The following is a 27583-nucleotide window of genomic DNA, read 5'->3' on the forward strand; positions in this document are numbered from 1 at the left end:
TTCAATACCACAATTCACTACCAAGGAGTGAGACATGAGAAACAAATCACGACCAATTATAATACTGGACATGACACCTCTTGCTTGTCATTCTCCAGTGTCTCCCACAGCACAATGACACAAAACCCACTGGAAGCTTGCTAGACAATCATCCAGACAAGAAAGGTTTTCTTTCCTATAGTCCTAAAAGAAATTGCCTACTTATACATACTTATTCTGTAATTTAAACAAAGCCTTTAAAGCAGCTACAGGACAAAAACCAGACTGAAGCTTCTTCCTTGAAGTCTGTTTTCTTTACATACCTGCTTTGTATTAGTTACAGGAAATTAGAAGTCAGACCACCTTCATTTCTAAAGCACAGGTTAAATTAATTACACTTACAAAGCCTTGTCTAGCCAAAGTGAATAGCGGTGACAAGTGTAATCTTCATATATAGGCCCACCATTATACTGACATTACACTGACAACACAGCAGGTTTTTGGAGCAGTATTTAGAAGAATGAATTTTTTTTTCCTTTCTAAAAAGGAAATTCTTTAAAAAAATGTATTCCAACAGAATGAATTTTCATCTGCTAGAAAGAAAATACTGTTTAAAAAAGCAAACCGAAACATATAAGTAGGATTAGGGTATACCACATCACCTTAAAATCTGAATTTAAGTGATTCCTATAGTCCAACAGAGAATACATTTGCAACCCTTAATATTGTGCTGGAAAGCAAAGTCACTTATAAACTCTTGGTGGAATGAGTCTCCAGCTACTCTCATTGAGACTTGGCCAAATGCTCCTTTAATATTTTATTTTTGCTAACATGAAAATGCTCCAACCCTGAGCCACTTGGACTGACTCAGAGGAGAGCCAGTCATGGCAGCAATTCCTGTAAATGTGCACATTTGCACATTGCACTCAATGACAGGTAGAAAGAGGGAAGGCATTTGCAGTTAACTAACAAGGCATCCAAGTTTCACTGCCTATAAAACTTTAATTGCTTTAGTTATTCTACTCTACCGCTACGGATTATTAATTTCTTGATGTTAATTTTCCTCTTCTTTTTGTTGCCAGTCCTAGGAACAGGCTTGGTAAGGATATAAATAGGTAGGAAACCCACTGCCAGAACAAACCTTGGGTACCCATTCCACATCAAAGACAGAGACAAATAATACACTTTGGCTTTTAGGAGCTCTTGGGGATTGCTAGGGGAATTTCAGCCTTGAAATTTCAGCCTTTTCTTGCCCAACTAAGGACTTCCAGATCTATCCTGTATCCTCAAAGAACAGTTTTCTTACCAAAGCAAAGCAATAGAAAAATGTTCCATTTATATTTTGGATCTGTCTAACTTCTTGTTACTACGATACGCAAAGGTCCTACTGAATAATCTCTTTACTCCGAATCAAATTATTCCTGATACTTACATTTTCAGCCCCTTGCATGACACAGAAGCAAGAAAATTTTTCAGAAATAGGAGTGGCAGTAAAGGCCTTTCTTTACTGCACCCTGTACATCTTGTACACCCTGTACAAGAACAGTATCACCTCTTCTGTGTGTGCTCTCTGTGCTGGGTACCCGAGGCAAAGTTTAGGAGTGTGGTCAATAGCTGTACATTACCTTGAAAGGACTTGCAAAAAGTGACTGATAGGTAAAATGGCTCAGAGGTTTTCTTTCCTGAGTGGTTAATTAAAAAAACCCAACAAGTAAAAAACCCAACCAACCTTCCCCTCCACCCCCAACTCAAATGACAGAGTCAGGTTTTAACGAAAACTTTGAAAATAATTACTATGTATTTTTATGCAGCACCACACTGTGCAAAGATCTTCTGGGAAACCTGTTTCTGAGAGAGTACAAAAGGCAGGATGAATGAGAAATCCAGTGATGTGACACTCTTCAGGGCAGGAAGCATTTTCACCCTCTGGAGCTTCGGGGAGAATTTCTGTGCATAAAGATGTAATAAATGAAAATGTAACTCGTCCAGCAACTGGAGATTAATGCCATTTTTCTTAGGAAAAAAGTCTATAACACTTTCTTTAATGAAGATAAGTTCTTTGAAGTAGGTTTAAACCCAAAGATTTTGCCTAGAAATGTAGAAAGAGAAGGTACAAAGGATTGAGCAGGAGATCTGATTACACTGAAGATGTTGAATTTGTAGAATATGATGCCTTTGGCAAGAACAATATAAACAATCACCCCGTGCAAAGGACTGTGGAGGGAAGTAATTTATCAGCAACAAAAACAGAAGGAAGATTAAATGAAGCCATTTTGCAGATCAAACAGGAACCTTTTGCTGTGTATTTCCTGTCTGGAGACAAGCAGGTGCTGCAGCAACCTTTTATCTGTATCAGACTTCCAAACCATTATGCCGGTGCCTACCCCAGGTAGTTCAGCGATTATAACTAGCAATCCACGCTGGGTGTGACACAAGCCATCAGAACTCTCAGTTAAATTTGAAACTTGCATGTTGTCTCATGAATTAATACAAGGTTTGTATGACCTCTTGGCAGTGAAGCTGTTCAACAAAGTAGTTTTGACAGCTTCCACTGCAGCATTCCAGGTCTCTGGGAGCCCAGTGTGGAGCAGCTAAAATTCCCCTTGGATGGTGTGAGATGGAAACCCCAGAGTTACAGACCCCATCAGCCAGGGAAGCACCTGCAAGTCCCCTTCCTGTCCAAGTTGCTTGCTCTTCCATCCCTGCAATATCTGGGGAGTCCGTGGTGGCATTAGGTTGATTTCCACAGGATTTTGGTGAGACGGCTGAAGACACTTTAAAAGAAATCATTGCTAAACAAAGCATCAAGAGTTCTCTGAGAACTGTGTTTGTAGTGAAACACTTCAAGTGCTTTTAGGCAACTGGATTTGCCCAAGCCATTGAGAGTAATTTGAACACCTGGAAAGTGCAACTTTTAATTGAGCTGCTAGGGACTGTGCGTCACGGCCTCCTTTATGTTTTACCAGAACCCCAGGAGAGGCAGGCTCATGTGTGGTCTCATTAGCAGATTCACGGCTTCTGCCCTGTGTTTTATTGCTCATCTCTTCCCATGGGAACCTCTCGCTGTCTGAAGAGCTTCGGAGAGAGTTCTGTGATTTTCAGACAAGTGCATTCTTTACCTTGGTAGCCCCTACTCTTTGTGGTGAGAAGTAGTGAGGGAAAAGTTTTTCTTTGCTGCTCCACTTGCATTCCCCTCTGTGAATTTTAGCATCAAATAATTACATGCTGTTGAGATGTGAAGTGTTTGGGACAGACCAGCTGCTGGCTTAGAAGCAGTTCCCTTGGAACAGGTTAAAAATTTTTTACTTTCCTATACTGGCAATGATCCTGACTTGTATCTTCCTGATCACTGCCTGGTGCAAATTTCCTTACATTTTTTCCATTCAGAATTTTAGCCAGAGGACAAATAAACTGGGGGCATTTGGAAACTGACAGCCAAATATGGGGCTGATACTTCTGCTGATCTTGAAATCTGCTAATTTTTCACTTAAAGAGGCTTTGAACACATGGTTGATCTAGATAATTTCTATGCAACCATTTCAAATCAATTAGCTGAAGAGCTCTCCAGGTCTTTGATGAAAGTAGGTAATAAAACTTTAGAAATGGGTAAGATTTTTGACAGCTGTGAGATACTTTTTTGAAATTATAAACAGTGAGCAAAGACAGTAGCTAGATGTCAATTCTAGCCCACATAAAAAACTAGTAAAATTTTACACTGAAAAATGACAGCATACCTACCAATATAATGGCAGGAAAATTGATTTCACTCACTGATGTCCCACTTTAACAGATTACTTCTGTGATTAATATGGGAAACTGTTAAGGTAACACATTTCATTTTCTCTGGAAGGATTACTCACCCTGCATTGCTGTGGCTGAATGCTGTCAGGTAATACTGACCACACTCAGTCTGTGTGGTCCAGATTAATTGGACTGAGTAGTACACTGATGATGGATGCTGAAATACTGGTCACCATTAAAGAAGAATGGTCATAATGAGGCTTTCCACAGATTGGTTGAGTCACAAAGTATTTAACATGGGATTTATTAGTAATCTGAACCAAAGTGCAGAAATCTGCAGGTAAAAGTCTCAGGAAATTGGATACCAATAAACATGAGCTTGGGTCACTGACACATACCAAGCAGGGCTGGCAGCTAAAATGGTAATTTAATATATACAAGGTTTCACTGGATTTGAAACAGAGTCTAAAGAGGGTAAAGTCATTTTTAGTCTAACACTTAAAATGGAAGCTGTGCACCGAAAGCAATTTTGTTCAAAAAAGGAAAAAGAAACGAAGCCAACAGGATACCACAGAATTATATTTATGTTGTACATTTGTCTTCACATTGCAACATCCACATTGTTCATTTTGTGACAAGTATTTCTAATAATTTTGAATACATATTTACTGTATAATACATTTTACCAAGAGGCACTTCCAGTAATTCTGGCAAAAAGGAGCTCCATTATAGTGTCTAACTTACAAAACAGTAAAAATAAATAATGTTTATCTAAAAGATTTTTTTTCCTGTACAGAATCTATTTTGTACAAAACATTTATCAGCCATTAACTAAATCACTTAACAAATACTTGTGAAGAGAATATATTAAGTATTGCTACATGTATCGAGTGCAAGATACTAGTGAAAGGAAAAGAATTACTCTGTTTATGAAAATCACCTAAAAATACAAGGCCTTGTTTCTGAAGTGTTTAGAAAGGAGAAGCTTGGTTACAACAATATTGACAATATATAAATATAAATTAACGTATGTAGTACTTAGTGAAAAGAACACTGTGTTAAAAACTGGTGTGTACAAATCCTAAACAAGATGGCACTTTTCTGCATTGCCACTTTGGCTGGCAGTTATTTTTTTTAAAATATTGCTTCAAAAGAATTATAAAGGTACACAAAACCCTTTTCAAATAGAGCCATATAAAATTACACTCCCCCCACCTTTTTCTCACCTTTTGAAGTGAAAAAAAATCAAGGAGGAATTAAATTTGTAGTACACGAGTGATTTGTGGTAACTTGCTACTATAGCTGAATCTGAATAAGCATCATTAAAATAATTTTGCCCCAAGGTCCCAGGCCAGGAGTCAAACCTGAAAGGACAGGAGGTAAGTTGACCAAATTTCTCAGTGTTTCCTGAAGTAAAAGAACTTTGGCCTGTCATCAATTTTAGAACAAAAAAAAATTGTATAATTTGGCCCTCGAATCTGGTGGGGGTCAAGTGCTTCAATTATATTGGCACACCAAAGATTTCAATTCAGAAAGGGTTGTAATCTTGCTAAGTTAATTTCTTGATCACTTTACCAAAATGGGATTTTTAATTTTTCCAATCACATCTTCTACATGATATATATATATACACTTGCATATTGTTACCCAGACAGGCCAAACTGTATTGGAAAAGAATTATTTTTGGAAGGTCTTTCTTCCACAACTGGAGGCAAAGGTGAAAAAATGTGTTTTTGTTGGAAAATATCCTAGATGTTCTTCTATCAAAAGCACTAAAAAGAAAAAAAAACTGCCACCCATCAGTGAAAATGTTAATCTGTTAAACAAACGTAACCCACAGTATGAATCACGGCTTTTTAAAAAGTAAACTTAAATTACTTTCCATCATGCAAACATCTGATATTGATTATTCAAGAGAAGAAGACTTAACTTTAGAAAAGTAATGACCAAAAGTACGCTGACATGGTTGAAATATTAAAGATATCATCAACATCACATAGCAGTTATTAACGTTGTCTTTGATCTTTTGGGACACCATCTGCAGTACTGTATCAAGGTTTACAAACACCTACAAATCAACATTTTGCATTCAAACACAGGTTTTCGTTGTGTTTCGGGATCAGGCAGGAATTTTGAAAAGGAAAGTCAGCTTTAAGAGACTTTAGCAGGCTTTCTACCTACAGCAGTATGTACACACATGGCAAACCCCTCACTGATTTCTCTCTGACCAGATCACAGAGCTTTTTTTAAATTTTTTTTTTTTAAGAAAGCATGGGGGAATACAACTAAAGTCAGAGGAGAATAAAAAAGCACCACCAAAACCTCCCAACTCCTTTAAATAAATACTTAAAAGCAAAGAGCATTTGCTAATTCACATCAATTGTTTCTGAGTGTTGAAAATTTGAGCTATTATTTGATCTGATTTCCTATGGTTTTACCTCAGGACAAGAGAATTCAGTCATAAAAGGACACATGGCCTGCAGCTGTGGCAAGGTCCTGTACACCTGCTCTTATGCTTCCACACAGAAAACAGAAATATTGGAATTTCCCTAATTAATTCACTGCTCATTTGCACCTCTTTCCACATCTCCAGATTTCAGTGGTGCTCCCCGGAGCACAGACTCCCTGTGGCATCCAGGGCAGAAGAATTCTCCTCTGCTGCCCCATTCCCACATCTTAGACACATTACACACACAGCTTTGGAAGCAAGAAACCACAGGCACAGACTAGCAACCTGAAAAGCTCAAATGAAATATTCTTTCATATATTTATTTTTTTCCCCCTCCTCTTGCACCAAGCAAAGTTTTCTTTAATGAAGGATTAAACAACAACAAGTCAAAAATTCTTCTTGACTTACTACATCCCTCAGCTTGGCAGAGCACACCCCAAGCTCAGCTGGTTTTACCTGAACTCACCAGCAGTTTTACACGAGCAAGCACTCGGGGGAATGTCTGCATACACCTCAAGCGACACTGGCAGGGTTTCAGACTGCACACTGCTTACCCTTTCAGTTTTATCAAAGAAGTTTTGTTAACTGGCTCGAGCTCTTGCCCCCTTTTGTCCTTTTGAAAATGAAATACACCAGCACTGTTCTGCCCCCAGGCTCCTGAGGAGTTTGTATCATTCTAAGAGCTCAGGTGCTCACTCAGGTGACATCTGCATCCCACTGTGGTGGTGTGATGCATTTTTCATCAAAAGAACACCTGCCTGCCAGGAAAATCCCACTAAAGACCTCTGAATAAATAATAATTAGGTTGTAAATGGAGAATAATTCTCACACTGCTCCCTCCAATGCTGGACTAAATAACTACCACAGCAGGGTAGTTCTGTGGTAGTTTAGCCCCCCAGCAGGGGCTAAACCCTGCTTTAATTTACCTGCAGAGGAATGTTGTTTTGCTAAAAGGAAGTGATGAAATTCAAAGAAAGATTTATCATACTAAATTGCTTTCAAAAGTACTGGTGCTATTTTGCTCTAAATCAAAGTTTGGCTCCAATAATCAATAATTTTGCAAGCTCTTCCAATGTTTCTTAAGACAGCTGTCACATAATTTCTATTGGTTTTTTTATCTGTTCAAAATCATTTAACATGTATTTTTCTCAAAGATCCCCGGACATTCTTACTTGCTGATTCACTGAAAAATAGGAAAAAATAAAAGATTCCCCCGCTTTAATTAATGGGAATAGTTATCTTCTCTTTAACACTGCCATCATTTTGACTAACACTGCAACATCAAATAGCAATTAAACTCCCAGGAACTCTATGTTTACTCCATTTCAGCAGGATTACATTTGCTTTTGAAAGAAAAGGAAAATAAAATTTTGTTTTATACAATCTGTTTGATACTGGACTATGATTTCCTTTTCTCCTTCCCACAAAATTCTAGTTTTACTTCCCTTCTGCATGTGTACAACCCCATCAGCCTGAGGACTGATTGCCCCAGCTCTGGGGTGAGGATACCCAAGTTCTAAGGCCAGTGCCCAGGGCTGAGGCTGGGGAGAGCAGGCAGCCCTTAGTGCCTGCAGAGAGGTGTATTCTTCACTCTGGGAACGTCCTTCTGTCTAATCTTCTGCCCATGAGGCTGTGGGAGGCTCAGAAACCTCTCATCCTTTAACTGAAACCTTCCTTCCTTAAACATGCAATGCTGGAACATCTCGATGGTGGCAGGACTTAGACTTTACACAAGTACTTCATTAACAACCAGGACCAACCACAAACCTTTTGCTGCATTAGAGCTTATGGCTGAGTTCTCAAAAATGCCTAGGGTTCATTTTGAAAAATGACAAAATTCTCTAGGATTCCAAGTCCAGCTAGGCTGAGGTTGCTGAGAGCTACCCCACTCCTACTCAGCTCACAGAACAGCAGCACTGGATGCCCACACAGAGTCCTTACAGGCTCTGCCACTGACTGATGCTCAATTTGGCAAAATCCCTGCCTTCTTCACACTGCATTCTACTTTCCAGAGCATTTCTGAAGAAAGATGGGGCCAGAATTTCAGAAAGAAAAAAAGAATTCCAGCAAAAAAGCAGACAGAAATTTAGAATTTTTAAAGAAAACAAATGAATGTAATGTCCAGCATGGAGTGCCTAGAATGGGACTTGGGAGCAAAATTTACTTAGATGCCAAATGGTACCTTCAAAAGCATCTATTTGAACCTCTACAGCCTTAACTTTCTTGCAGATTCAGACCACCAGGATCTTAAGAAATTCTAACAGTGGTAAAAGACCTAAATCCATCTTTAGGCTGATGATGATGCAGAGAGAAGCTTGTACATGATGTCAGAATAAAAACTGATGAAAACTATCCTTGCATTATTAACAAAAAAGCATTCTCAAATTACATCTACCCTGGGAACCATTTCCTGCCATGATGTGACCGTGTTTGCCATGAGAACCAGCAACCTGCATGATGTAACAGGGGAAGCCTTCAGTGACACACAGCTTTGTGTAAAAGATTTCATTCACAAATGAAGGCCATCCAAAATCCTGCCAAGAGCACAGAAAAATCCCTTTTCCCTAAATTGCTACAACTCATTTCTGATGCACAGCTTGCAACATCTCATCAAACACCTTCTTCCTACGGGAGGAAGCAGATGGTTTTCAGAGACAAGCGTCAAAAGGCTCTGCACATTAGCTAAAAACAAACCAAGATTTTAGAATTAGAGCATGAATATAGAGCATAGTAAACTATGGCCCTTTGAACATGGTGGAAACTATTGTTTTTAGACCCAGCATTTTTGGTTTCTTAGAAACTAATGGCTTAAACTCTTCCTAAAAGAAAAGGTAAAGAGTTTGGGGCTTTCACACTCTTACTTCTACATGTTCCCTCTGCAACATAAATGTAATGAGAGAAGGTATATTCCATGGTAAACACCACCTGGCTATCAATGAAAGTGCCAATATAGGGACAAAAGTGTTTACATGTGATTGCTATGTGACACACAGAGTCCTTTTCTCACTGCACTGAGCGCTGCAAGGACTGCAAAACCTCAGGCAAACTTGTAGGCTAGAAGAAAACAGGATCAGACACCAAGTGCCATTACAGTGGGGAAAACAAAATATCCAAATGGGAAAAATCATCTAGTCTTTCTCTTCCTCTTGTTTTTAGAAAACAGAAAACTAAAGCACTTTGGGTTTGCCACTGCAAAACACTGATAAAATGGGGGTTTCTTTCCTTAGTATCTAACACACTGCTTTACATATGGTATATACCAGCAATTCATATCAACATTGTAAACATCCCACCTAAAACATGAGCATTTTGCTGATTGAATACAATTAATTTTTTATTTTTTTTTTCCTTCCTAAAATATTTCATAGGCTGTGGTTTATTTGGTGCTTGCAACCCCAAAGGACTACACAAAGTGGAAATCCAAGACCTGCCCCCAAAAGGCTGCTATAACTGCAGGTAAAGGTTTTGCTTCCTTTGGTCTAGAAAATGTTATAAAGCCCCCTAAATTACCTGTTTCATTATCTATGAACCCCAAAGCACAAATTTAAAAAAGAAAGTTTTTCACATTCTTGACATAAAATTTCTGTTATTTTCTTTTGTGTTATGTCTAAACCAACCTAGAGATTTCCTAATCATTGCCTGCCAGACATGTACTTCAAAGACTGAGAATGAGATTCCTAAGGAGGAGCCACCTGAAGAAATTGGATTACTATTTGGAGTGTGAAAAAAAAAATAAAAAATCACCTCTTACCAAGTTGAGCACTCACAGCTATTTCAGCTTCTTCACTGGAATTTCTTTCTAGTTTGGATAAAAAAACTCATTTTAATTTTAAGTCAGAAATTTCTTCAGCATAAAGGTTCAGCTCAATGACTGTTCCCATGAACAGGCTTGGGTATATCAATTTCTAACAGCTGCCTTGGCAATGCAGAGAAAGAAATTAGAAACTGACACTAAGTTTACTTAATGGCAACCAAAAATGATGAGTTAGAAAAATATAATGGTTTCAGCACATTTTTAGATAACTTCCCTTAGTTATTCTGAGTTCTTTACAACCCTATTTGTGCCAGTTTAGAGGAATATGTGGAGCCCTACTTACAGGATTTTGCCTCATTCTTGAATGCTTTGTAATTTAACTGGGCACCCACTAACACTTGCTGAAATAGGATTTTTTCATCTTCCAGCAAAGGCAATATAGAAGCCAGTATCAAAATCCAGTTGCAGTGATTATGCACTGAAAATCGAGAAAGAAGTGCTTGGAGATGTGACATTTTAAAGCATCTCTGTTAAGTTTAATTTTTAAAGGAAAGAATGAGGCATAATAAATCCTTCTCATACTATAAGGTAGGCATATCACTTGTACAAGAAAAGCCCGAATAAAATGATCAATCAAATATCTGAAGAGAATATGAAAACAATGCAAGCTGGAATTAGTGGAGACTTGCTGAGATCTTGGAGACATTTTTTTCTCTTGAATGAATTCTGCTATGTCCTTTCCCTTTAAAACAGCAGTATAATTTCGATCTTTGCTTTCCTGATTTCATTAGAAAACATTTCCTAAATATTCCTGCTGATAAGAGCATTCAGAACCCTGCTCCAGTCACTCTGCTGAAAGGAAAACACATTTTCTACTGGTAAGAGTAGGACAGGACAATATCAGCCAAGTAGAACCAGTAAAAACCCCAAATCCTCTTTAGAGCAAAACCTCATTCTGACAGAATCACAAAGCAAGAAGGAGCTCTCAAGTGATAGCACACACTATTGGCTTTGATAGAGAATGTTTTCCAACATTTTGGGGAGGTGTCAACAGGATCATGAAATTTGGTGAATGTGTAACAATAGCAAAAAGTGATGGATGTAATGTCAGAAATTTAATACAGAAAGGACTTCTACAAACTCTGCCTTTCACAAAGAATCTTACTCTCACAAGCAACCCTCTTCTTGGTAATGGGCTACAGAATTAAAGCAGAAAAAGCATACATAGTCAAAGAATTTTGGAGAGATACTGGAGTTTATATATATATAACTCTTCCTGTGGGAACAAATCTCTAAACTGTGAGGTACTGGTTGGTAGCGCCAGTCCCCAAGAGCATTAATATTTTAAAGCCTTGATCCTGTAGACTGCTGGTTTCCCAGAATGGTCTATACAAATTAGTCAAGACTTTATCTGTGGGGTTTGGAAATGGCTACACTGTATAAAAATGTTTTTGTATTTATTTTTTTAAAAAATTATCTTTACAAAACAACTTTTCCCTTTTTTTCTTTTTCTTTTTTTTTTTTTTTTTTCTTAAAGATATAATTATCTACAGGAAACCATAAAAATTTTTCCATATTTACATCTAGACAGCTAATAATTGACAACTATAACGTGAAATAAAATATTGAAAGTGAATATCCAACCTTTTAAATAGACATTTGGCTCACAGCATAAACAACAGAGAAAACAAATGAACAGAACAACAACAACAAAAAAAGATCTGCTGCTCTTACAGGCCTGATCTTTTTCTTCCTCTTAAAAAAAAAAAAAAAGAAGAAAGAAGGAAAAAAAGTATATTGGTGGGACCACACATGCTGCTTCTAAGCAGAATGCCAGCAATAAACTGCTCCATCCAGCACCTCACACTGAAAACTCAAGTTCTCTGAAGCTCATGTGAGTGGTTGCTGGGACTGGCACCTGTCCCCCATGCAGCTCCTGAAGCACCCTTTGCCTTTTTAGCTTTGTTCTTTAGTGATGCCCTTGGTCACTGGTGCCCAGAGGCAGGGGCTGAGGGCAGAAGAGGAGGACAGTGTGCCTGCAGCTTCTGATCGTGTTTGCTCCCCGTTTTCTCCTGCCCAAACCCACGCCTGACCCTGCACTGCTGCTCCAGCAGTACAGAGTACAGGGAGGCCAGGTCATCTCCAGGGGAACAGATTGCTGTGCCATGCAGTTCCCCCTCTGGAAATAGCCCTCCTGGCACATCCCTTTCGCCAGCAGTCCCAGAGCTGCCGAGGAGGAGGAGGAGGAGGAGGAGGAGGAGGAGGAGGAGGAGGAGGTGATGGTGCTGGCACAGCTGGGAAGGGCCAGAGCTGCGGCTCTGACCGGCTGCTGCCCACAGCTGGAGTGAAAACTGGGATTGCAGGGCTATGGGAAAGCAAAGCTCCTCAAAATTGTTCCCTTGCAGGCACGAATTCTCTCAAATTCTGGCCTTCTGTTTGTTGTGGTATACTGGGACATGTGCTACAGCTAGAGTGTAAGAACTCAGACCATGCTGTATTTCCTCACACCCACTCACACTTGCAAACACCCCCTCACTCACACTTACGTGTTGGCAGGATATATCAGCATTCATATAAAGCTTTGGAACTTTTATCCCTCAGCATAAGAGCAAAAGCTACTTAACTGGTACCTTACTGTTAACTGCAAATGTGCTTCAGAAGCAGCATTTCCTTAGATAACTAACTTTCTCCTGTAAATATCACAGTGACCATAATATATCATTAAATGTATTTTGCTGAAGTGTGCAGCCAATAACCCTGGCTATCTATATATATATATTTATATAATTCCACCCACCCCCAAATCTCTTCAAAGAAAGTCTGTAAAGCCGGTGTTGCAGTGTGAAAGCTTCCTTGAGCATAGGAGTTTAAACAATGTACCTCACCATAAAAAGGAAAGAGAAACAAATTAAACAGCTGTAGGCGCATTATCCCATACTTCTACAGTGTTGTGTCTAAATGCTGTGCTGGCTTGAGAAAGAGTCTGTGCACGAGTCAATCTGTCTTAAAATACTGCTGTAAATGCTGTCATTGGTTTGGTTCTACAGTTGTGTTCTCCTCTTCGTCCTTCTTGGCCTTCCCTTTCTCCTCCTCCTCTTCCCTGATGGCCTGGATTTGTTCTGAAGATTGGTGCAGTGGGGATTGCTCCGTGCCTTGCTTCTCTGACCCAGCTAACCTCTCCTCATCCTCAATCACTTTCTGCCACATCTTATGGTTCTGAAGCAGGTGCTGAGTGATCTGACAGTAGATTTTCCTCCTCTTGAACTTCTTCTTTCCTGTAAAATACCACAATGTGACATTAATGTACTGGTTTCTGCTGGAGAAGGAAAAACGACTGAAGGTGCAGGAAGCAGACAGAGTGTGCTATGACAGATTTTTAAAGCCAAAAATTTAAACAGTGTTAAAATTCAGAAAGCTGTGACTCTCCAGATCTTGAGGAAAGCAAACTGAGTTTGAGCTGCAGCTTCATCCTATCCCAAGGCTGCATATTGCACCTGACTCCACTGCTCACAGAGGTATCTACTCTTTGAATGATGATGCATAAAACATGTTGCTGAGCTGTTTCTGCTCATTTCATATCAAGTTCTTAAAGACTCTGATCAACACACATTAAATTCTGTGCCCTCCTCACCCCCAGTAGATCCCTGCCCATTGTCCTAGGGGGAAAAAAAAAAAATCCTGATTTTGCTTTCCTATGTTCAATTTTCAAAGTCATCTATTGCTCTGCCATCGAGGTGACCTTAAAGATTAAGCATGACATTGCTTTGGCACCACCCTGAGCACTGAAGAAGTCCTCATACAGCCAAATACTACCAGAAAGCTTGTTTTTCTTTGGTTTTGAAGCACCAGTCCCCTGCTCTCAGCCTAAGTAGTGTTTTTGTCCCTGGTGGTTCTCATGGCTCTTGCCACAGCTGACACTACAAGTGTTTTTCTGTCTGAAGGGTGTTTTTTATCCCGTCAATACAGCCTGTCCAGCACAGATTGTCAACTCCTTGGCAGTACAAAGTTTGAACAATTTTCCTGGTCATTAGCAGTGACAATGGCAATCACAGAACTGAAATAATAACCCCTCCAAAGACAACTGCTGGTTTTCCTTTAAAGAAGGTGACGTAGAGGAATGTTTTGTACGAAATAAATTTGCGTGGATTAGTATTTGCAGGTTGCCTAAAGTATGTCTGTGTCAGGATCCAAAATGTTTAGCCCTTGAAGCTTTTGAACTGGAAACAAAGAGCTTTTCACTGTGCACAGACCAAATCCTATTCAATCCTTCATTAGAAAGCCCTTGGTTCCCTGTAGGAAACCTTCAGGTTTAGCACTAATAAGAAGCCCCTACCCTGCCAATGCTAGAGCAGGACATTCTCTCCTGGGTTTCCCAGGTGACCCCACATCTTGTTGTTCTCTGCAGACACTTGCTGTGGTGTTAAAATTTGTCTGAATCACTAAAGACTGAGTCTGTTTAATTCTTACACTTGCATAAGACCTTCAGGGAAAGTACATGCTTCTATATGGTAAAAAAAAAATAAAATTACTTAAGGCTTCTTTAAGGTTGTAACTCTTAAATTTATCTCAATTGCTTCAGTGAATTATCAGGACCTAGATTAAGTGTTTTCTGCCACAATTATATTTCCATCTGCTTAAAAGGCATTTTTTTCAAAAGATCTATACCAACATCTAAACCAGTCTTAATGTGCACGTCTGACATCTCAACCTTTTATTGTTTCATTGAGAAAGTTTATAAAGTCCAAAATTGTGTTGCTCACAGGTACACATTCCTAAGGAACTATATGGCCCCTATATTGACACAAAAGACGTCATAGAACTCTGAGTAAGGTCCACACAGTCACAGAGAATTCTAGGACCTGAAGACAACAATTTGTTACTCATTCATATGACCAAGAAAAGGAGAATCTCCCATTTGGTCTAAAGGAAGTAGAAAGTGTTTGTTGAATATTTCAAAACTTCTCATACATTAATTTTCAAAGTCTCGAAAACCATAGTCTAAAAGCACCAGGCTGAATAATAAGGTATTATAAAAGGGTAGAATGTAAAAAAAGAAAACAGAAGATCACTAAAATCAGTCTGTTTGCAATATGAAAAGAGTTAATAACTATCAGTGCTTTTAACCTGAAAACAGCATTGTTTGACTCCACTAATGATGATACAGAAGACAAGTAAATAGAGATATTAGATGAAAGGAAGCCAAGGATTTCAGAGGTTGGATATATGAGAACATATTTTATATATATATATATTTTTATTTTTTTTTGATGCTGCAGTATCAGTTTCAGGCTTTGGGGGTCTGTGTTAAGTAGCAGTTGCATACATTTCCTCCTAGCAGGCACCTCCATAAAGGCCAATCTGCCACAAACATGTGGCTCTGCCTATTACAGAACTGATAGATCATAAGATGCTAAATTAACCCGTGTGTGTTATATTACTTGATGTTTACTGTTCTCTATGAGATGTTTTTTTGTGCTAAATGTGCTAAATTTAAATTATGTGCAAGTGTGAGTGTGTGTGTGAAAAGTGGCAATGATTTCTTAAATACAAACTGTTCACCTCTGGATCTTACTAGAGATAAAAGTTTAATTCTGCACATCAGGAGACATAGATTTTAGTTCCACATCCATATGTGACTTACTGCACTCATCAAATATTTTTCAGCTTTCCCAAACAGGGATGATACCCAGGCAGGGCATGAAAGTGTGTGGGCAAGAACAGAAAAAGTGAGGCTTTTGAGGGGAAAAAGCTATATGTTGGTATTTCATGAATGCACTTAAGGCTGCTGTTTCCTAAAACTTCTGGACAGGGGAGAGAGAGAAAGATCACTCACAGGAGGGAAATAAAGGAACAGTAGTAGAAAATTCAGAGGGAGAAAAAACATGAAAGAATGAAAAAGGCAATGCAGGATTAAACTGATGGAAGTTAGAGGTCTAGAGTTGCAGTATTTTCTCTTAAAAGTCACTTCCCACAAGTGCCTGAAATCTCCTTTCAAGGTAAAAAACTTTCATCTCAGTACAGCAAATATTGGCAATGTTGCCTTTCTAGAGGAGAGGCAGGAGAACATAAGCTGTATTTACTGACTAGCCAAGTGATGCAGCTCCCAGCACACAGCACAGCAGTGCCCAGTGCCAATCCTCTTCCCACTCTTCTCCATGTAACCTTGAAGAGATTTGCATTAAAATTATTCCATTGTTAAAAACATTCTATTATTCCAGTGTGTCATGTTAACTCATGGAAATGGTGAGTGTTTTCCTTGAATAATCTTCTCCCAAACATCCTTTTTCCAACTGAAATTCTTGCAGTCTATTAACACCAGTCCTGAAAGAATCTAGAAAGCCCTCATGCACAGGCAGATGATCCACCACCAGAAACCCCAGCAAAGGTTGAAATAAGTGGTGGATATGAACCACATTTGTCCTGGACCCATGGAGCACCTTCATTAACAATTTAAGTGGCCACAACTTCACCAAGGACAGCACTGTCACTCTGCAGGAGGCCCGTGTTGAACTTGGCCAACTTACAGCCTCTGCTTAGTGCTCTGCTCACAACATGGAACTTGTTTTGTTGGAAAATGGAAGCGCCCACAACTTACTGGATTCAGCATTTTCACAAGTTTCCATTTCTGCTGTTTCTTCCTCCTCTTGCTCGTCGGTGTCTCCTGATTCATCACTATCTTCTATCCATTTTCCTGGCATCAGCCCCGCTGAGTCATAGGAGTTACACAGTGGTCCCACGATGTGAGTGATGAAGGATTCCTGGAGGTGTGCCAGCTGAGGAGCAGAGCGGTCCATGAAAGGACTGATTGGCAAGCCCAGGCTGGCCTCTTCATCACCCTGGAGATGAAAAATAGCCATCATTTCTCTGAGCTAAATGAAACAGAACTATGTCACAAAAAGGAGTAAAGCATATCCAACCAATTAACATTGCTGGAAGAACTACACCTAAATGCCACCCTGGCACTGCCATCGTGACATTGCCACAGTGCCATCGTGTCAAATGGTCAGAGCTACAGCTCCTTTCTTTAGGAGCTGATACCAGCCCACTACCAATAATATGGATTTAACAAGGATGTTAATGACTCTGCAGAAGGATGCCCCTAGCCCTGAACTTTGCACTGTGTGAAAACTTGGAATTTGTTATTTCAATTCTTTCTTCACATTATTTCAAAAAAATCCCTTCTGATTGTGTGATTGCTACTTCACAACAACCTTGTTTACAGGGAATAAGACAACTTCTAGAAGACAGGACTATCTCAACAGACTAGTTTTCTTATAAATTTCATCCTTATTAAAAGTAACCTGCAGATGTCCTCTTGGCTTTGGCTCATAATATTTAGAATTAGACTGCAACTATTAGAATGATCCCTTTGAAATCGATTTGTGATATTCACTCAACAGTAAATCTTTCCCATGAAGCTTTTTGTTAGGGTTTTTTGGGGGAGAGAGGGAGGCATGAGTTTTTTCTCTCTCTTCTCATGATGCAAAATAAAGTAAAACTTCATTGTAGAACCAAATCTGATACACTCAATTCCCTGTCACAGCAAAAGCTTCTGCTGATATCAGTGTGCTTTCAGCTGAGCAGATGTGACAAGACCAGATGCCATCTCCCCCCAGAAAATATCTAACCTCCCTAATCAAGCCTGATATGTAACTGAGTGCTGTGGTACAATACAGAGTTCTATATTTAAGGATATAGATTAGAATCTGGAGATCCATTTTCAGTGTCCATTATGTTATACTTTGCTTTTATTTGTTTCCATGCAATGTGAATTTTTGAAGAGTAATGGTTCTTCATACCTGACCAACACCCTGTCTGTATCTGTATTTGAGGAAGGCCAAAAAATGAGAGCTAAATTCTGGAGTATGTACAGCAAATATCTCATTTCCTTGTGTTTTGTTTGTTAATTTTATAATAACCAACCCTGAAATGTTATGTTCAATGATTAAAAACAAAATATCTGTGTTGACAAACAACTGAAATGTGCCATCCATTCTTGAAATATAAATTAAGAAGAGGTGACAGCTTGCTCTGTACAGAAACATATCTGAGATTTTCTAGTTGTGAATTGGGAAAAATGCTGACTGTTGAAATGTTTACAAATTCTTTTTTATTATTCTATTAAAACATGATTTATTATGTGAAACATCCTGCAGTATTTTTTAAAAACTAATATGTCTATCCTGTCTTCAAATAATTATGCTGGACATGTAAAGAGAAGGAAACATCCTGCAACAATATGACACAGGATTTTGAATATTTTTTACACAACACATTTTTAGTAAACAGTTTTTATTTATATGGGGGTGAAATTCTTCAAAGAAGTTGGTGTTTATTGTAACAAAGATATTTCTTGACTTTTACAGCATAGGTTGAATTCACATATATGTGCTTTTTGATAGCACTTCCAGGGAAATTCCAACTTCCCATAAAATTTTCCTTTTTAGAAATGAGAATATGAAGACTTTTCCAGCTGCAGGAAAAAACTAGTGCTCACAAGCATGGTGAACATGGTTTGAGACATCTCTTGTAGCTTATTACGTTAAAGGAAAACAGATTTTAACAGCGATAAAAGAAATTGAGAATCTAGCTTATCCTCCTCAATGCCAAAAGCAAGTCCAAGAAAGAAAATGTTCTGTGTTTTGGATCCCGTTTCTGAATGATGGAAAATAACACAGGCTCATACTGTGGAACAGATAACACAATATCTTCCCACATCTGTGTCCTCACAAGCTTGATTCACTGTCCAGCGCCTTAATGACATCAATATATCGGGGCACTGCATGCACTAGTCACCCACATAAGCTATGATCATCACCAGAATTCCAAGGTACAGTTTGTTGGGACAGCTGTAATGAAGAAGAAAAGCATTTCCTGAAAGAAAATTTGGGACATGAAGGTTGTTTTGGGAGATTCTCTTTGTTTAAGAAAAAAAAATGAAAACAAATATGGAGCCAGATATATTCATACTATATGTAAAGTTCATTGTACTTTCTTCTTCTTGGGAGATTTGAAAGAAATAAAGAAGCTTCAGGTCAATGTCTGAATTATGTCCCTTTCTCTGTCTCTTTACATACTCCAGAAGGCAGCAGCAAATCCTGGTTGGATTTTTTTTTTTCCAAACTGAAAGTGCAGTTAATTTAAGGGAAGTTCAAAAAGCTTTTAAAGGGATTAGTTTGCGACTCCAAGTCTGCACAGCCTCCCTGAGAAGTCTGTGGGTTGTTCAGTGATTTATCCTGTTTGCTTCATCTGGAAAAGACAGGATGTGGAGTTTAATCTGACCAGAACATTCAAAATGTTCCCACTCAGGAAACAGAGGAATTGTGTGGGAACAGCCCTGACCCTTGCACTCAACTAAATAGGTTATAATGAGAAAAGGTTCAGTTAAGGGCTCCCTTACACCTAGAAAGAGAGGAGCAGTGCCTGGCTGTATTTCTTTGGTCTTTGTAAATCAATCTGTGGCTGTCCTCCTTCCTTGTGCCACCAGCACGGCCTTGCATAATTAGTGCAACTGTTCTGACAAACCTCTGAGAGCTGGAAGTGTTGTCTTAAAAATGAAGTGTGGGTCGGGATCAGTGTGTAGGGAGCAGATGTGGCTGGCCTGTGATGAACTGAAAGCCAGTGTTACAGTCCTGCTCAGCACATAAAGGTTCTGGTTGTAGGAACATGTAGGAACATGTAGGAACATGAGATGTGGCCTGCAGAGAAGCTAAAACAATCCCACTGCTCTGGTTAGATCATCTGTTCTCATCTTTTGGAGACTACATGTCAATAAAAGTCTGAGACTGCAGAGGAGGGCCATGAAAACCAGCTGATGTCTTGGAAGAACACAGAAAGAAGGATGAAAACATGATTAGCACTGAGGAAGAGGGAAATGACAGCCATGATGACTGAGGACAGGAAAATAAAAAGAGGAAAGGAACACCTGTTCACCATGACAATGCTCGTCCACAGTGCCAGACTTGAACAGCTCAGCAAAAACCCCATCATCATAATCTTCAGTGACAAATGGGCTTTCACTGGTCCAGCAAAAGACTGGATTAATGTAACCCTATCCAACCTCTTCACCTCTATTCTCTGTGATTTTCCACTCACCACCAGCACTATCATGCTCCAGAACACAGGGCATGCAGCTTTGGAATGCATTTACCTGTTCATAGAACTCATTGACGATGCCTTCTGTCCACTGCAGATGCAAGTCTTTGCATTTTGCAGGCCCATTGACGTCAGCCAGTTTGATGCACATCTGACAGACCAGCAGGCGGTCGTTCTCGTTGGTCCAGTCAATTCCAACATCATCGTTCACCTGGGAGACAGGGAAAAGGAAACCATGATGGTAATCCCTGGGCTAAAGGATGTGTCCACAGAGGAAGTTCTGACCTGGGACATTGTGCAATATATTTAGCTAGTTAACAAAATCACTGGGATATGCAGGCGAGCTAACCTCAGGCTGGAATTAACAATATGGAAAATGAAAAATAAATTAAAACCAAGAAACATTGAAATGAATAATGAGAAATCAATATCTAGCACATTATGCACCTGTTTGAAAGCATTTACTAGGAAAACAAACAAATGCAATCTTTCCATGACATTTTTCAAGAAGTTGGTACCTATTGGTGTATAAATATAAATTACTATAAAAGATCATGATTGCAGAGTGAAGATGTGTATAATGAGCTTATTTCCCTGTTTGATCTAAGTATGGCTGAAACTATTTACTCCCTTTTTCCTTTTCTCTATTTTTCCTACACCTCTCACAAGAAGAAGTGATACATGCTGTCAGCTGCTCTAAAAGAAAAGCAGGAAGGCTGAGGTTGGTAGGGACATGACTAGCAGGGGTACAGAAGGAGTTCAGACTTTTATGGATCTAGAGATCAGTTCTCTGTCTACCCTGGACCACATCTAGGGCCTCTCTCTACTGCTTCTTAAAGCCTGACAAAGAGAAATGTTACAGGGAAATGGAAAACCAAACCAGTCAAAAGTCTGGAGACTTCAAAGTGTCAGCATACAGATCCAGCATAAGTAATGCCACAGGAAGAAAACATTTTATCCACGTCACCAAAAACACCTAAAGAGGTCCTAGATACAAAACACACTGCTTTTGGGGGGTTCTCACAAGGAACAAGGCAGTACCAGCTTCAAAGGCAGGTATCTAGTTAACATGACGACAGCTTTGATGGGTGATGAAGCTTATTAAAATATCTTAAAAGGAGGTGAGTTCCAATACGTTAGGTTGAAACTGGAAAGAGTTTTTCAGAATGGTTTCTCAGGTTGATTTTGTGGATCACTGAATGGGGCATGCAGGAAAGATCTTTAGTGACCTTTCTCTGGAAAGAGAAATGAGTGGGAGACCACACTTTCACTGCATTTGAAATTAGAAGGTCAATTCTGTTCTGCTTTCTGTGCTTTGATAATACAACAGTACGACTAAATCAGTAAAAATTTACTCAAAGCAGCCATTATGGAAACTTGGTAATAACACCTTAGATTTTTTTCCCCCTTGAGTGCTTTGCTAATAGGTCTAAAGTGCCAGTGGACAAGAAAGCAATGTTGAAAAGTAGAATGCAAAAATAGTTCGCAATAATTTTGGCCTTAAACCACTTTCTGAAAAAAAGTAAATATGTATAGAAGAGAAACTGTGTCACAAACTTTAAATGAGCAAAACCCAACAAAAAGGCCAGATTATTATTCAATGTTTTACAGCAGCCAAAAGGACTTTCAGAGGAAATAGAAACCCTTTTTGCTGGATGCTACCAAGGCCCACAATCTTTTCTGACCATCTCCCAGAAGCCCAAGCTAATCTCACCTTGGCGTTGAATTTGGCAACAAAATCAAAGTGTTTCTTCAGGTCAGTAGCCAGAATCGCCTCAATGACGAGGAAGCGGAAATGCTTGAACTCCACGTGGTCCAGGTTGACCAGGAAGTTGTACTCTGGCCTGGACATGAAGAGGTTCCAGGCAGCAGCAGCGTGGTGGTTCTCCAGCACGGAGCGGTCGTTGTACAGCACCGCCTGTGGAAGCAACGCGGGCAGGGGGAGCTGAGGAACATCTCTGCAAGATCACAGCAATGGATTATTCTGTCCCAGGCCGCAGGTTAATGGCTAATATAACATGGGTGTGTGCTTCCCTCATTCCCAGAATGAGCCTCACCTAATGGGTTGCTGTCTTTGGTAATTGCACCGGGCAGTTGTGTCCGTGTAGGACTGGTTCCAAACACAGAAACAAGAGGAATTCCAGTTTGCAACCTGAAAACACATACTCAGCCTGACAGATATCTCAATGCTAAAATCCAAAATTGGTGAAATCTTGACCAAAATAAGATGTGTCACTCTCATAGTGAGGGTAATTCCAGTCACAGAATAACAAGAAAATTATTTTTTCCTATTAATTTTCAAACTAGAAACATACATTAGCCATACGAAGAGACTAATCATCTAACTTCCTTTTCTGATTTTTACAAGCACAGAACTATAGCTCTTGCTTCATTTAGATTAGATTAGATTAGATACAATTAGATTTAAACATAGTACATGTCTTCTCTCCCAATCTATTTACCTGGCCAGAGTATCAAAGCTGCTGGTCACAGAAATGCATTGCAAGGATGAGAAGCATTTCTATCAATTCATTGACACAAAGTGGTACCAGAGTGAGTTCAGGTGACTTGCTCTTGGTGACAGAGGAAGTTTGGTTGCAAGCTGGGGAGTAAATCTAGAATTTTTACATCCCTGTCTGACCTGCCACCATTAAGATGTATTTTCTTTATTTCCTCCTCCATAGAAGTATTTTTCAGCACAGTGTGCTGAAACCAGGCAGGTCAGCTATGTAAAGTAAGGAAAGATGATTTCATAATTAAGCCAATAAAGAGTGACTCAGAATTGCTGAATTCAACTCTCAGGACTGGCAGCAACTTCTGTGTAACCTTAGGCAAGCCTCAATTCTACATTTATAACACTGAGATTGTTTTCCACTCCCTGCCTCCAAATACTTTCATAAAAAGACTGCAACTGCTCATATTCTATAGAAACAACAGAAAATGTGTTATGATCATGCACAATTAACTTGCAAAGCACAGTCAACTACACAACTGGAATTTTATATTTAATCTTTCTGTGCATTACTTGGTAGAATAATTCTTCCATTCTCCCACAGTCACAGATTCTTTATCAGTCAGCAGTGCTTTACCTTCTTCACTGACACAGTTTATTGGTACCTTTCTTAACAGCTCTGCTAACTGAGGGTGTGTAAGAAGACTCTTACCAGCAATCCCCAAGTGAAGTGATTATTTCTGTCACTTTGACAAGCTGTTTCAAAATATTTGGCAGGCTTGTGCTTAATGGAAGCCACAGACACCACTAGCAAGGAAAAGCTGTCATCAAGACCTCCCAAACTGTACAGCAACACTGCCTGAGATTTATTTACCTGAGGAGCACTCGTTGCTACCAAGAAGGCATTGGTCCTTCCTGGGTGATCATAATCATGCATGGCTGCAGCCACATAAAGAGCCATCAGCTCCAGGGCAGGGATGTTGCCAGCCAGACATCCGTAGCTGTCGTCTGTAGGTGTGTATGTCTTCGAAAACACATAGCCCATGTGGCCGTGAGTGATTCCACTGTCAGAATCTGAGCAGAAATAAAGAAATGAAAACAATAAAAAATCCAGGGCCACTTTTCTTTTTTTTTTTTTTTCACTCACCTGTTGTAACAGAAGCAATAAAACAGGGAGAGAAGGAGCAAATTTATGGTATGAATAAATGCAGCCGGACCTCAAAGATTTCTGTGCCTGTGATCTAGTAAAATAAGGCAAAAAAATTGGAAAGGAACAAATTCTGATCCCACCTGGGGATCTTCCAGCCATATAGAAGAACCTATTTTCAAACTACGCAAGTTACAAGCAGTGAGATGTGGATTCACAGCCATGCTGGAGCTTGGTGGGGAAACTTGATCTTCCCACTCATTTCTGTAATTTCTTTCATCATATAGACAAGTCTATGAGACACTAATAATCCTTAAAGCAATGGACTAGAATTTATTAATTAAATTACAGTGAATGTTTTCCAATACAAATGTCTAGACTTTGGATCTCTGCTGATAATCCTCTTATCATCCTATTTTTGAAGCATCTTGAGCATACCTGTCAGAGACAGATACTGAGATGCTTTGCTAATTTAATCAGAGCGACCTTGAATGGATCTTGCACGCAGCTGAACAATGTCTTTCAAATAACAAACATCAAAAAGCCCCAGAACTCAACCCTTTTCATTCTCCCTCACCTACTTTCAGCCACTGAAATCTCATGCTAATAAATTTTTACAGGAATAAAACCATTTAATACCACACAGACAAAAAAATAAAAAAATAAAAAAAATAAAAGAGAAAAAGAGCAAACTCCTGCTTTTCCAGCAGCTCTCTGGGAACTCCCACAAAACACAGGTTCTCTAGCTGCCACAGCTGAACATGGAGAAGTTTATATGAAAGTGCAACAAGGTGAACAATCAGAAAACAGAAGAGTGGTTTTGTAAAGCAATTGCCAGATGGTAACAAGTCTTTTTATTTGGAGGAATGCAAAGAACTCTTCATGACAGCCAAGTGCATGGCTCTGCCTGCACACCCCAGAAATTGTAGAATAGCAAAACAATGAATGCTTTAAGGATTTAAGTCTATGCTGCCTCTGGTACAGCACTGAAAAGCATTAATAATATAGTTTTCCTGGAGAAAAAATCTTTTGTAAAAATTAAACGGTAACAAAGATCTTGTGTTAAAGGTGACCACAGAGCCTTGCATTCACATGTCATTAAATGCTAAGTATTAGGTTTTGGAGGAGCAATTCCATTCCCTTCAAACACAAACACACCTGAACACTTTCCACATCCACTGTGGTACTGAACTACAGCGTGTTACAGCTTGCAAAAAATTCTGCATGGAATCCTCAGCTGTTGGCTTTCCTACAGCAAACCTCATGAGAGTAACTTTAGGAATAGAAGACTTAAATATACCTGAATCACTTGCTGAGCCGTGGTCATTGATCACAGTTGGGAGGCCTGGGATGGGCTGGGTTGTAAGGTACCACACGGCGTGCAGAACATCAGTGGCATGGATTCGGTTGTGATCTGTGATAGAAAGAAAACCACCCAGCTATAAAACACCAGGATGTTCCTGTCAGAGGGGTATCAGCACCATCTAGTGGGTACCGTGTGGCAGTCAATCCAGCAGAGACAAAACCAACATTGCCACGAGCACCAGGGCTGCTTTCACTTTTCAAAGAAACGAAGAAAAGGGAGATAAATTATTTTTTTATTATACAAGGTATTCCTCTTTATTAAAACAAAACACACTTATAAAAAAACAAGGAAATAGAGTGTTAGGTACATAAAAATCCCAGAGACTCTGTGAATAATGAAATGTTTTAAACAGAAATGAATGGCTTCAATAGAACAGACTGTGGGACTTCCATCTCTAACCTCCTCAGGCTGTAATCTGCTGCTTTAGATCCCTGATCCAGTTCAAACACAAGGAAAGGATCAAAACTGGGTCTCTCACTTTCCCAGAAAAGACTCCAAACCACCTGGCTAAAGGCATTTTGAGGTAGCTTTCCTTAAATTCTTCTCACTGTAGCTGCTCCAATTGGTATTTAATATTTTGACAGAGAGACTACATCTTCTTATAAGGATGTCTCCCACATTTTTCTGTGAATGTAGAGAAAACAGGGTGTTCTGTGGGTTTATCTGCCAGCTAAACAGGTAATAACTGGGTTATTATCTGCCAGCTAAACAGGTAATAACTCTTTCCTCTTGAAAAAACAGAAAAAAAGAATCTTTTGCAGCTGAAGCACTTTGATAAATTTGATTTGAATCAGTAAATACTTTGGGGATGACTGAAAACAGGCTTTTCAGTGAATAAATGCTTCCCACTGAAAAACATCAGCTAAGCTGTAGTAACAGAACAGGGTTCACTGATGTATTTGGCATATTTTTCCTGCTTATAAAGTTCATCTCTTTTGGTACCATAGCACTGCTACTGTATAAAAGTCCAAGTTGCCTTTAGGGGGTTAAATGCTTCAAGAACTTCCAACTGGGGTACACTTGCATTAGCAGGAAACAGTCTTTACTTATAATATCTTTATATGATTTCTGGCTTGTGCAGATTTTGACATGAATTATGAAACAGTGTAAAAGACGAAATGCAAAGAAAAAAAGATGACAGCCTCTGCCTAGCCATCCATTTGGTCATGATGTACTAGAAGAAAAAACTAGCTTTATAATGCAAAGAAAAAGGCTTCAGTACAAAAGCATATGGAAAATCCTCAAAACTTTAAGGAAGCATCGTTATCTGCCAGGAATTTTTACTTACAAGGTATCTCTCGGTATCCACACTCCAAGGCATGAAAGTAGTTCATAAATTCCCTCACTGGTATTTTAAAGGTTTCAAACAGCCCCATGTCTTCAAAAAGCCTGTATGAAACCTGAAAGAAAAAAAGCAACAAAACCCCCACACTGCTAAGTAGATGAGAAAAACTATAGAAATTAGATATAAAACTCCTTAGGTTGAATTACCTAAGGAGTAATTTACCATGAAAATCTGCTTTCCTGGTAGTGTTTTCTCAAATCCTTGAGTCCAATCAATTCCCAGAAAAGGAGGAACAAGCAAAGGACTGACAGAAGGCAGAATTGTGTGGATCCTGTGCATTGTGTCCTTGCTTTCTCTCCAATTTTGGAAGTGAAATGATAAAAATTACTTCAACAGGACATCACAGGCAGCAAATAGCTTAGGAGGCAGAGATGCTTTAAGCATTCCTGCATTGAAGATGACTGTAAACATCCAGGAGAGGATGTATTGGGAAGCAGAATGAGTGAGGAAGTGTTCAGGACAGGTGAATGCTCAGAAATGTAAACAGCAGTTAATGCAAAATGGGAATTTCTGAAGACAAGTTTGAACTTGACATACAAAACAAAGGGACACGGTAAAATCACTGCCTGATCTTTTCAATTTTTTTTGCAAATTGGACCCTAAAGCCTTGCAGGATCTTTATTTATTTACTGCTGTTAGCTAAATTCTGTCCTTTTGATGGCACCTGCCTGGTAATGACCTGCCCAGAGCTACGCAACTTGAAGCACATTTGGACTGATGAGTGCTGAATGGCAAGAAATTGTTACAAACTACACTTTGTGTTTTACACCTGAAAGTAAATCAAACACCTGTCCACACCTGTTTATATCTATATATTTTGTATACAAATTGGAACCCGTGAGCTGTGCCTAAAGTTTAATGAAAACCAACTCCAAATGTCCTGCCACTGTGGATTTTTACAGTAAGAGCAACAAAAAAGGGTATGAATTGGTAGTATTAATGATCTTCCTCCTGCCTCCCCTCACAGTCATTCCCTGCCTGTGAACTAATTCTGGCAAAGCATTACAAGAGGCATTGATGGTGCAGAGGAAGGTTGAGTGTGGTTTCTGATCCAGGATCACCCTCCAGTGACCAATATCTGACAGGGGGTTCTGCTGGGGGCTCAAGCTCTCACTTCTGCACCTACCATAGCTGAACTACTCAAATTTTGGGCTCTGGAAGACAAGAATAAAAGGTAGGGCCTGTATAAGGCAAAACATTACTCTCTGAAATCCCTGTGGGATCCCCCTGTGTTTAGGCAGAGTGAATAGTGTGA

The 27583-nt window shown here is 39.3% G+C and overlaps 1 protein-coding gene and 1 long non-coding RNA gene across 4 annotated transcripts in view; one reads left to right on the top strand and one right to left on the bottom strand.

Annotated features, from left to right (window-relative positions):
- Positions 1–10155, top strand: part of LOC147653812 (uncharacterized) — a 12438-nt gene extending 2283 nt beyond the window's left edge. Inside the window, exon 2 of the long non-coding RNA XR_015285804.1 lies at positions 9538–10155. This is a non-coding gene — a long non-coding RNA (uncharacterized LOC147653812). The remainder of the gene's footprint in view (positions 1–9537) is intronic.
- PDE3A (phosphodiesterase 3A) overlaps positions 9545–27583 on the bottom strand; it is a 218173-nt gene continuing 200134 nt past the window's right edge. For all 3 annotated transcript variants that reach the window (XM_023919037.2, XM_086885495.1, XM_023919036.2), the window contains 7 exons: positions 26272–26383; positions 24918–25031; positions 23345–23544; positions 21733–21936; positions 20074–20229; positions 16519–16759; positions 9545–13198 (listed from right to left, as the gene is read on the bottom strand). In XM_023919037.2, the coding sequence (XP_023774805.2) occupies positions 12951–13198; positions 16519–16759; positions 20074–20229; positions 21733–21936; positions 23345–23544; positions 24918–25031; positions 26272–26383 (1275 nt within the window). In that variant the 3' untranslated portion in view covers positions 9545–12950. The remainder of the gene's footprint in view (positions 13199–16518; positions 16760–20073; positions 20230–21732; positions 21937–23344; positions 23545–24917; positions 25032–26271; positions 26384–27583) is intronic.

This window comes from Cyanistes caeruleus, chromosome 4, assembly GCF_971803275.1.
Source record: "Cyanistes caeruleus chromosome 4, bCyaCae1.hap1.1, whole genome shotgun sequence".
NCBI classification, from domain to species: Eukaryota; Metazoa; Chordata; class Aves; order Passeriformes; family Paridae; genus Cyanistes; species Cyanistes caeruleus.